At 43.2% G+C, this 11,602-nt stretch overlaps 1 protein-coding gene across 1 annotated transcript; it reads left to right on the top strand.

Annotated features, from left to right (window-relative positions):
• Nucleotides 1-1,008: 1,008 nt before the first annotated feature.
• Nucleotides 1,009-10,114, top strand: jam3a (junctional adhesion molecule 3a). Its single transcript, XM_080508764.1, has 9 exons — nt 1,009-1,115; nt 7,107-7,178; nt 7,305-7,418; nt 7,647-7,799; nt 7,950-8,152; nt 8,637-8,736; nt 9,436-9,565; nt 9,653-9,704; nt 9,799-10,114. The coding sequence occupies exons 1-9, from the start codon at nt 1,067-1,069 to the stop codon at nt 9,832-9,834; spliced, it is 909 nt and encodes a 302-aa protein (XP_080364890.1). The 5' UTR covers nt 1,009-1,066; the 3' UTR covers nt 9,835-10,114.
• The last annotated feature ends 1,488 nt before the right edge of the window (nt 10,115-11,602 follow it).

The raw sequence follows: 11,602 nt of genomic DNA, 5'->3' as shown, positions 1-11,602 counted from the left end.
AATAAAACCCAAAAGCCTGTTGCTGCGCGCGCAACTCTCCCCGTTCCTTCCTATTCCATCCCTTGTAAACAAACATGGCGGCCCCACAGTCGTATTATTCACGGTCATTACTCTAGTTTTATCGTCCATATCAGTAGTTTTATAGTCGAGACTCACCCCTGACAGCATCCGATGGGTCATCAGTCCATACTGATGTCAGGTTCTCTCCATTTTCTACACGTTTTCTACGCGTATTCTTCTCTGCACACGTCTGTGTGGTTTCATTACAAAATCAAGCAGCAGCGCCCTCGCATGGGCCGGCATACTAACTACATCATTGTCTCTGTCCGCTGCTGCAGTGTAAACAAGGGCCTTGGAAAAAAAAAAGTGGTTCGCAACCTAATGAGCAAGGGAAAATGTGGGCGTCCGAGTGACACAAGTTGAAAACCCCTGTTTTATACCCTTTAATCCTGCGCAGGGTCGCAGGGAGCTGGAGCTGATCCCAGCTTACCATGGATGAGGGCAGGATACACTCTGGACAGGGCAGACAGACAACTACACACACCCATCCTTCTAAATCTATTATTCTATGCGAATATCAGTCACTGCTTTGTCCTTGTATGTATTAATATATAGTATTACTTGTTTAACTTTGTCCGACCATATTCATATTTTAATTACTGTTGTACTATACTGCAGGAGCCTGTTTGTGTTGCAACGCTGACTGTTTGGTATCTGTGAAATGGGACTTTCCAAAGTGGGAACTTTCCCAGTTCCCAGCTGCAAAACATGCAGTAAAATAACATTTTTATTCCCACTTTATTGTGCTTGAACACTCGATGGGTGCCGGGCGAGGAGGAGAAGGAGGAGGCATTAGGCCCCGCCTCCCTCCTGTCAGACAGCATCCCGGGCCTCCTGCGCCCTCCTCCCTCCCTCCCTCCCTCCCTCGCGCGCTCGCGCTCTCGTAGCTATGGAAACTCGTCGATGGCAACATCCAGCAGTCTCTCTCCTTCTGCCCCCATCCTCTTACCTCTGAGAGGTGCTCGAGTGTGTGCGGCTGGAGAACCACGAACCATACGGCTGCAAGATGGCGATGGCGCGACTCGTGGCGTGTTTTGCTCTGTACAGCAGCCTGGGTGAGTTCTTTCTTTCCTCCTCTCTCTCTCTCTCCGTCCCCCGGTGGAGCTTTAGCGGAGACTTTTAGAGGAGACGGAGCTGTCACTGCTGTTAGCCTCCAACCAGACGTTAGCTCGACGCTCAAAATATGCCCCCCCCCCACAAAAAAAAAAAAAGAATAAAAAAAAAAGCTGCTTATTTTCACCTTATTCAACACTTTGTTTTGTGGACGTTTCCGAGCCGACAGCAGCAGAGGTGACAGTAACGGTCAAAAGGACGGCAGTTGTCGGAGCATCCGCTGCGTTTTTAAAACGGCTAATGTACGGAAAAAAAAAAAAAACCTGCAGCCGTGGATCGATACGAGTTGGCCTGCTTGTTTACGACCACTCACGTATTACTATTTCCATGAAGGAGATTCCGGGTTTGAACCGGAGCAGATGGTGGTTTGGTGGTTAAAAAGGGCAGGCAAAGGCGGCCACATGGCAGAGACCTGTGGGGACCAGAGATCACGGGCCGGCCTGGACATGGATGTGCTCAGTGCCTTTACAATATACTGCCATGTGTCGTGTACAGACACATCTGAACTCCAGGTGACCTGCACGAGTCCTGGATTACTTCTGACTGGGCCTCGCTGATCTTAAAACCCTCCTAAGATTTGCCTCTTTTGTGTATTTCCTTGCAGAGAATGGAGCAGAATATCCCATTTAGCATGCACCTGCTGTGTGTCAAACCACGTTTGATATGCGGCCTTTTAAAGTTGTATTTCTCCGTGAAATCTTCACTTTAAAGAACAGTCTGTGTAAGTTATTACTGTCCTTCAGCTATTAAAAAAAATAAAATAAAAGCATGTATTATAATTGTGAATGTTTGGTTATTTCTTATGACAGCTCTGGGAGGTGACGTGTTATAAAAGAATAATCTGACTTAAATAACAAGTATCAGTTGTATGTACGGCCACGCATTTAAAATGTTGAAGTTCTCTTCCTCGTATCCGGTGATGGACCAGCCGGTGTCCTGTATTACTTCTGACTGACCTTCATTCACCTTAAAAACCTCAAGATGTGGATGTTTAAGGTATTTCAGCGAGATTGAGAGCCGACGTGTTTATAAAAGCAAAATATAGTAGGACTTTTTATTCGTCCAACACTGATTTGAAAAAGCATTTGGTTGCAGTTATGCATCTCATGTATTAAGACTTTTAATCAAATCTACACTCCGACCGACTGTTAAAACCCACCAGATGTGTATGTTTGGGGTTTTACTTTCCACTCGTCTAAAAGACAAAATGATATTGAGGTGAAATGCTTCTCGCAGTTTAACTTTAAACCAGTTTGATTTCAGTTTTAATTCTCATTCCTGCCCGCGGAGTAATAAGTGGATACGTTGGTCGTGTGATGGAGCTGATCCTTGGAGGTACAGTGTATTCCTGCTGGTGCACACGTCCTGGCAGAGCGCTGGACTGCATCAGTAAGTGCTGATCTTTTGACCCTGACACTCAAGCAAGCGTGAATCAAGTGACAGGAGACTTGACAGGCAGCGCTTCATCTGTTATGCTCTTCGCACTGCGAAGCTTTGGCCGGATGCCGTAGAGAATAAATGTAACTTCCCAGACTAACGTTCATGCTGTAATTCTCACTAAATGTCAGTCTCTTCAAATAAAGACTGTAAATGAGAGAGAGAAAAAAATCTGGCTGTTAATCCATTTCAAGGTGGGAACAGTCGTGTTTCTGCATGTCAGCTTCTTCTAATCAACGTAATCGATTTTGATGATTGTTCTTTGGTTTTGGATTTTATTATTTTTTTTGCAGTTAATGGGGAAAGAAAATCCCCTCTTTGATTTCTCGCAGAGTGAATAAATCTGTTGGGATTATTTATTTCAAAGCTCCTTTCAAAGCACGAATACATACAGTATACAATCATATCCGACAAAGAAAAGCAACAAATCTCTTCATTTAAGAAGCACGAACCGCAGAGTGTTTGCTGTCTATTTGTTTAATCCGTGACCCCTTGTTCTCCTCCAAATGAGGGTTTTAGGAAGGTTCTTCGCTTCACATATCACATATTTGAGCATCTTGGAAAATTTGAGACCTCCTCCACAATTCCCCGTGCCATTGTGTGAGAGCTGACATCATTCAGATAATTGATCTTGCGGAGACGTTTCTTCACTCGTGTCCAAACCTTAAGTGATTTCACACACCTCGCGTGCTTGGTTTTTGAAACGGCCTCCATGTTATCTGCTGCTGTGATCACTTGCTCTTACACAGTCACTCCAGTATGCTGTGAATCCCCCCCAGGTCCTTTGCCCCATCCTCTGCCGTCAGCATATCTGCTGCGACTGCACTGGAATGTCTGGGAAAAGGCTTTTTATAGATGCACTGGATCAACAACTTTTGTTGCAGGGACGGGGATGGGGGGGCTCTTTTCATATTTAGCGCATAAGAGGATTGCCGAATGTGGCTACTTAAACGCGGTTCCCTCTCAGAACGGCCTATAGTCCCACTTTATCATGTGCATCATGACAACAGGAGGATTAAGAGCGAGCCTGTGTTTTTGCTTTCCAGCAAAATGCTAAAGATTATTTTCATATTTCAGGAATATTGCCTTGTCTTCGGCCTACATTGTGTCACGGGGGAGGGGTGCGTGTGCATTGTTGTCTAAATGCTTTTCTTCCACAGCTCGTATTAGCGATTAGTTGCACATTGTGTTGTTAATTGACCGCAGTTACTCTTTCCCACGGCCTTCATTTTGTTTTGTTTTTTTTTGGGGGGGGGGGGGGGGGGGGGGTGACGAGTCTCTGGTGTCAGTGCCGGATGTGGAATCCGTGCACTCATTTCACATTTTGGTAAAAGCAGCATCCTCGTGGTGTCCACTGGAAAGTTTAACCTCAGCATCAGTTATTGTGTAACAAGGATAACAGGACTAAATTTTTTTTTTTGTGGTTTTTTTTGTCAGTTTGTTTTTGGCCAAAAGGACATGAGGGGAGGTGACATACTGCAAAGGTTGTCTCCAAGGCCCGTTTGGTAATGCGTATGAAAACAGATGGAATCCACCAAATCTTAAGTGTTTTCCCACACACACACAAGGCTGGGTAGTGATCTGTGAATTCTGTTTTGTGTTACGCGATACAGTGTGATTGTAGCAGATAGGATCATTTAATATTTTTCATTTAAGAGCCTCGCATTTTAATTTGTTCCAGAGCTCCCTGGAGCCTCTCTTCAAGCTCATTTAGCTGGAGAAGAAACACCTTCAGATCTAGAGGGTTTTTTATCCAGTCCCAGCGCGTGCATACGCTTGCTGGATGACCTCTCCGCACGTCTCTCAGGATGTCCAGTCACAGCCGGGGTAAAAATAGCCCCCCCGATGATGAACAGGGTGGGAAAGTCAGCCACAGAGACGGAAGCTGAGACCTGAGAGCCAGACCCCGTCACTGTCCGCAGCCGCTCTTGTATGTACGAGCGTATACGTTGGCAGGGCCCAGGTTTTCATCTTTTCCAGGCCGACGCGGCGTCCCAGTCCCACTGTACGTCACCCGTGTGCTAACACGGATACTGGGAGCGAGAGAGTGCGCGGTGCCCCGGGGCGAGCAGGAGGGCCGTCCTCTCGTATTCACAATCACGCTCACATGATTATTATTGTCTCATCCCAGCCGTCGTTGGAAGCGATTCACTCTGCCCCCACCGGAGAGCGAGAACGCTTTCATTACTCAGCATGGGTACTGTTAGTTGCATGCATACCCAACAATTACTGCATTTAGACAACAACAAAAAAAAGAAGGTTGAGTGTAGGGTACCAGCAGCAGGCAGAGACGTAATTATCATTTTAAAGCAGCCACATGAATTATCTGTATGTACTGAGCAGTAATTGGCCAATTCTTTTAATTTGTTGTTGCACAACATGCCCTTCTCTTCTAAATGTTGCTCAAACTTGCAATCTGCTGGTCCAAATTTAAACCAAACTTGTGAATTCTGCCTCTTGCCATTAGAATCTGACATTTACAAAATAGCAGTGATCGCTTTAAGCAGTTCAGCCGTGCATGGAAGTTAAAATAAGTACATCTCATGTGTTGTGTTTGTGCCAGAGGGGAACCAAGATGGTTGATTAAATGTGGTCCAAATGTAAGTGCAGTCCCCCCTGTTCGGTTATTTTTGTACTTGTGATTTGATTTGTTTGGGGATTTTGATAAATAATTTATTTCATAAACGTCAGAATGAATCGGCATCACGTTTTGCAGAGACGCTCCTCTAAAGCTGACAAAATAAATAAATAATTTTTTTTTAAAAAGGATCTGTTTTAATCTCTCACGGTGTATGATTTTCAAACTGCAGTGCTGGGGAAGTGGATACGCTACGTACTCCTTCACTAAGCCCTCCATCTTTTTCCAGTGAGTAAATGCTGAATGAGCACATTCGAGCAAATACTGGAATGATGTGAAAGTGAGAAGAAATGGAAGCTGTCTGTCCTGAAACTGGATTATTGGCCATCTTGAAGGCAGATTGTCAAGCTGTAAGGTTTATTGTGAAGGAACACTATTTCAACTTGGAATTCCAGAATAAGTCAAAAGGACATTTCTGTCCATTGTTTCTGTCTTTAGATGCACAAATATTTCTCCTGAACGAGGCCATCTATGAGGAATGTGGAGGTACTTTGAACATGATCATGGTTCCCTATGTCTGAGACATCATGATAAAAAGGGACCTTTTCCTCATCCGCACTGTGTATTTAAATCGAAGGTCAAACATAAGGTCCGTGGGCAAAAAAACCAGCCTGCAAGAGGCTCCAAAACACCAAGCAAATGGTGAATATTTCAAAGACAATACAGATTTGAAGCCAATTTTCTTAGAAGTAGTGGATACAGCACAACACTGAGACTCGAGTTGAAGTATCAGTGGTGCTTCCAGGAAAGCTCGCTACCTTATTGCTATAAAACTAAACTCAACGCCATGCTGTCAGGGTGAGTTTGTAATAACATCCATAATGCAACAGCTGTAGGAGACGTTTCACTGTATTTTGCGTCACAAATTATTATTAAAATTGGCTTCATGTTGAGACTGTAGTCGTTTTCTGTGACATTGTTTTGGTTTTGCACAAATGTTTCATCTCGTTTCCTCTGCACCACAACAAACGAAAGCATTAAAGATCAAGTTTAAAGCAAGGTTATTACGGCACTGGTCTACTGGAGAGGAATTTGGTCTGTACGTGCCCCCTGAACTACTATGTGTTCGACACCCACCGGGGTGATCTGCATCACTGCAACATGAAAGCACATTAAAACCAGCCAGTGTGAAGTAAAAATCTGGAAAAGAAAGGATTTGAAGAGTATTTCTGCTGTAATATTTCCGACATGTGACTGTAATCTTCAAATGTGCCTTGTTTCTTAGACAAATCGGTTTTAAAAAATGTTCCTCGGTTGCTTTAGCTGTTTGTTTGTTGTTTGTTTTTTGCACTGCAGGGTTCTCCTGAAACTGTACAAACACCCTCAGACAAAAAGCTGAAAGCCACTAAATCCTCAGTTGGGGTTTCATTTCCAATGCATTGTGTGGGATTAAAGCCGAAACAGCAGGAACAAAACAAAAATGGGTCACCATCCGAATAGTTAGACACTCTATTAACCTTTTCATTGAGAGATTTTAATATTAAATATCTTCTTTCTCTCTTGATGTTCCGGCCAAATGATTATTTAAGTACCCACCAATCAGGAGTCATATTAAATATTTGTGCTGCGGGTTCAGTTGTAAAGCCTTGGCCGGGCGGCGCACATGTTCATTAAGCTGCAGAAGTTTGGCCCCGAGCCTCCGTCTTCTTAAATAGAAATGGGAAGTATTTAATGAGATATGTTCACCCCTCAATCAGATCCCAGGCCGCTCACCGTCCCCGTGCTTATCACTCTAATCCACTGTTTATTAGGCAACATGCCCGTCCGATAAGGTCTGCTAATGAAAATGTGTGTGTGTAATCAGGGTGTGTGTGTGTGTGTGCGTGTGTTTTTTGTTTTTCTTTCTCTCCTTCCACAGGCCACATTCCATCATCGGTCGGAGTAATCCTCCGGACCACGGACAAGATTGTGTGGGCAAATGAGTTCGAGCGTAAGTTGCTGGAAAATCACTCCAACCCATTTACCTAAAGTACCTTTACTTTCCTGATGCAAACTCGCTGCGGCTCTCATGCATTATGTGCTTTTATTTTTGTTGTTGTTGTTTGTTTTTCCACAGCCATCGAACTGACCTGTTTAATAGAGTCCATCTCCACAAACAACCCGCGGATTGAGTGGAAAAAGATTAAAAATGGCATCCCCAGTTACGTGTACTTCCAAAACAAGATAGCAGGTAAACCTCTTGGAACCTCTTACCTCTTCTTATTTGTTTATTTTTTTTCAAACAAAACACCCATCAAGCTGCAGACCGCAGCGTCTCCGGACTCAAAGCTGTGCTGAATGAATGCTACCTTGAAGGAACTTGGCTCTGAATGCTGTTTTCTAACAGCGGAGTCATGCAGTGTGTTTGAATGAGCAATTGTAAGGTTGGTTTTTTTTTTTCCTCCCTCTCTTTCTGCAGGGGACTTGGAGCACAGAGCTCAGCTCAGAGAGCCAGCCAACATCCTGATCTTCAACACCACTCGATCAGACACCGCAGAGTACCGCTGCGAGGTGGCCGCCATCGACGATCAAAGGGACTTTGATGAGATCCTGATCAGTCTCGCAGTTAGAGGTGGGAGAAGCAGACCTATTTGCCGCGCTAGCGCATCCCTGATCTAATTATTACCAGCTCATAGTCACGATTGATTTGAGTTACCTCTTTGTCATATGAAATGAATATAAAATTTGGTGTGCATGTGTGTGTGTGTGTGTATACGTGCAGTGAAACCTGTCGTGCCGCGGTGCAGCGTGCCAGACGCCGTCACGGTCGGGACGTCGACAGAGCTGCGCTGCCTGGAGAACGAGGGCTTCCCGGCTCCCCAGTACCGCTGGTTCCACAACAACGAGGAGCTTCCCCAGGACCCCAAGAACAGCCCCAAGTTCGCCAACTCGTCCTTCAGCATCAATCCCGACACTGGCGGTCTGGTGAGGAAACGCTTCCTCTCAGTGCTTCTCGCTTGTTTCTCCGATAGTAATTATCCCTGGAGGCTTGGCAGCAGTCAGAATGTATCATGACTAACGAGAAATCAGCGTCTCCTCAGCCTGCTTCACTGTTCTATTTATGGATAAGTCTCTTAAGCATCAATAGCTTATCTAATGTAAATGTGAGGCTTAAACTGGATGAAACATTCACAGTTACATGACTAATAGCAGCATGAATGCCTGGCTTCAAAACTCGCCGGTGCAGTGTTTATTATAACGGCGGGATCATGAATGTTAAGAATGTTTCTGGTTTCCATCTAAACACATACGAACCAGGTCAAAGTCTAGCATGCCAATAATGTGGCTGCATTAAAAAAAAAAAAAAAAAAAAAGTTATCGTGTGCATATGAGATTTATACGATGGAGAATTTTTTTTATTCCAGCTGTGTCGAAGCACTTAAAAGGTTTTCTTTTAATGTCTGTCTAGAAATTTCGGAGGGTGAGGAAGGAGGATGCCGGGGAGTATTACTGCCAGGCCAAGAACGACGCAGGGCACGCACAGTGTCTGCCACAATCAATGGAAGTCTGTGAGTGACGCGCACGCACAATGCACTGTGGTATGGACAGGAAATGAACGGATGAGGAAGGATGAAGCCCGGATGGACGGCTCGCTGCGTTCAAGCAGGTTTAATACCGGTGGGAAGATGTGATCTAAACAGTGCGACCTGGAAACACAATCAAAACTACGGTTTCAGTAGGGTCCTAGGCTTTGTCAGCGCTCGCACCCGAATACAAACATTCACACTCGCAGGAAAGAGCAAACAACAGAAAACTCCCGCACGCCAAACTTTTTTAAGTCGTGTGTCATTCCTAAACTTGCTTTGAGAAGCAAAAAGCACAAAACAACTCAACATTTCTTCCTCAAAAAAGAGCAAACAAGACAGAATAATTTTTGTTTTTTTTTGGCGTTGCTCCCCAAAGCAGCAGCGTTCCCACGACTCCAGCCATTTGAAGGCCGAGCTCACTGTGCCCTCGTCTGCCCACTTTGAAAACAACTGGCAGCAGAGAGGGAACTTGTGAGTCTCCTCAGCTCAGCGCAAAGTGGACACAGACAAACTGGGCCGGCCTTCTCTCGCTCGACATAATGAGTCCTTTCCTCGATATTTACAGGCTGGGAAGAGGAAGTCTTTTCACACATTGTACACCACAGAACAATCGTCATAATAATCACCATCATCATTTTTAAAGGCACTTTTCAAGCCGCTCGCTTGTTCTTCCCGTTGCAGACGACGTGGACATCCTGGGGATTTTCCTGAAGGTGTGCGCCGTGGTGACCGCCCTCCTCGTTGTGAGCGTGTGCACTTATCAGGGCTGTAAACGGGCGTGCACCCCCAAAAAGGGCCACAGCGAAAATAAGTGAGTACAACCAGGAGATTTTTACTCTTTATCGTTGTTTTTATTGGACGATTTTGTGTTTTACTCCGTGTTTCTTTTCTTCTCCAGCTACAACTGGCCAGCACAGACCAACGTCTTTGACTATGTTGATGACGACGAGGTAAACAACGCTTTCCTTCATTTTTTGACAAAAGGTGTCTTTTTTTTTTCTGTTTCTTTTGTTTAACTCAACATTCCCGTCTTGTCTTTGACAGGGTCACTTCCGCCACAAGTCGTCATTCATCATTTGACATCCAGGAAAAGAAGCAACAAAAGAAAAGAGGAAACACAGTCGAGGTTAACTTGCTACAATGAACAGTTTTTGAAGTGTAACATGGCACATTACTCTCTGATGCACATCGAAATCAACGCAAACAACTTGCCAAAGTATTTGAATATAATTTTGTGGTGCCGTTTTCATGTTTTTATAAAGCCACGGAATTTTATTTCCCCTCTCTTAGTGTTTAATTCGTTTCGTCTCATCGTTTTTTAAAAACCCATTTCAAAGCTACTGTGACGTTTGATATTCGGTGTGTCCACAGAAGTTAGTTCTTTTCACTGGGTTTTTTTGGGGGGTTGGGGGGGGGATTCCTTTTTATAACTCTTAAACTTTTTACTATGTGCATTGACGTTGTTTTACAGGATTCGTTTGATTTGTCTGTGACACATTATGTTTGTTTATGTCACATGCAGAAGAGTTGGGACTTTGTATATACTGTAGTCATGCAGGCAATAAGTACAGTAGTAGACTGAAAACGGCTGATCAGCTCAGATACATGAGGCACAATTCATCAGCCCGTATTTACAAACGATTACAAATATGTACAAGTACAGATAAAACAGTGCTTTGAATACTATATATCCCACTATGCTGCAAACGTATACTATAAAGGTGGTGAAGTATAATTTTATTTAATTTTTTTTAGAGTGCTGTTTTCTGTGTATAAGTGACCTTTTGTGCTTTACTAATTATTTCGTGAGTATTGGACATATTGCCCAAGTTTGACTCCGTATTAAATGTACATAAATATAAACAGTTTTGATTTTTTTTATTTTTTTTTTATGCATTACACTCCATACCTTATTGTAAATACTGCAGCAGAGTGTCGATTGGAGCTCCATTTACAGTATTTACTCCTCAGTGTGTATCTGCAGTGTTGAGCCTGTCAGTAACAACAGTGTGTCATTTCAGACATTCGTGTCGATGATTTGTGTAACAACTCAGGAACTGTTGTAAAATGTCCACTGTTCATTTGATATTAAGTTCATGTTATTTTGTTACAATTAAAAACCTTTGAACTGTAATTATTTCTGTTGTCTTGTGTTTATTGTTTTTTATATAGGAATGCATTATCAGATTTGTATGATTTTGTTTAAGAAAAGTGGAGAAAAAAACAGTATAAAAGAAAGAAGATTAGACTTGGAAGTCAATTTAAAAGAAAATGAGCACTAACTCTGACTAAAAGACTCCCATGTCGAACAGAGTCATTTATGATTTATGCCCACAGTAAATGCAACATGAATCATTCAGTTATACGTCTTGCTTTGTCATGGAAATTTTCATCAAATTCACTGCTGTTTTAACCTTTTATAGGGCACACTGAATACTAAAGTGAGTGTTTTTACACTTGGATGCTTTTCCAGGCTATTTACAGATGTGGTAACATTGTAAAGTCAGAAGCAATAAACACAGCAAATTTGTTATTGCATATAATGAAATCTCTAGGAAAAAGCAAAGCTGACCCGAACGAAACACCATTTCATAAGTTATATATTTTTAAATCTGTAAATAGGATCAAATTCTCACTGGAATCTTCAAGCCCGTTGACTCTCCGTGGTGCCGCCGTGCAGAAAATCTGTTATTTTCTGAGACGTGGCATGTAATTGTCATTGACTTATTACTGTTTTAAAGAAACTAAGAAAGTGTAGGGTTATATGAAAATACTACCTGGGGAAAATACTCAATTACACAGATAGGTTGCACAGTTACAAGTGTACCCACTCAAAGCTAGAATTTGT

This window comes from Blennius ocellaris (assembly GCF_963422515.1).
Source record: "Blennius ocellaris genome assembly, chromosome: 2".
Taxonomy (NCBI): Eukaryota; Metazoa; Chordata; class Actinopteri; order Blenniiformes; family Blenniidae; genus Blennius; species Blennius ocellaris.
The sequence above is the reverse complement of the archived record's forward strand: the minus strand, read 5'-3'. Positions and strand labels throughout refer to the sequence as shown.

Excerpts from the sequence above, each read along its gene's own strand:
- jam3a (XM_080508764.1), top strand. The coding sequence starts at position 1,067 with ATGGCGATGGCGCGACTCGTGGCGTGTTTTGCTCTGTACAGCAGCCTG. Across the intron at positions 7,419-7,646 it reads CTTCCAAAACAAGATAGCAG|GGGACTTGGAGCACAGAGCT; the intron begins GTAAACCTCTTG and ends CTCTTTCTGCAG. Across the intron at positions 9,566-9,652 it reads AAGGGCCACAGCGAAAATAA|CTACAACTGGCCAGCACAGA; the intron begins GTGAGTACAACC and ends TTTCTTCTCCAG.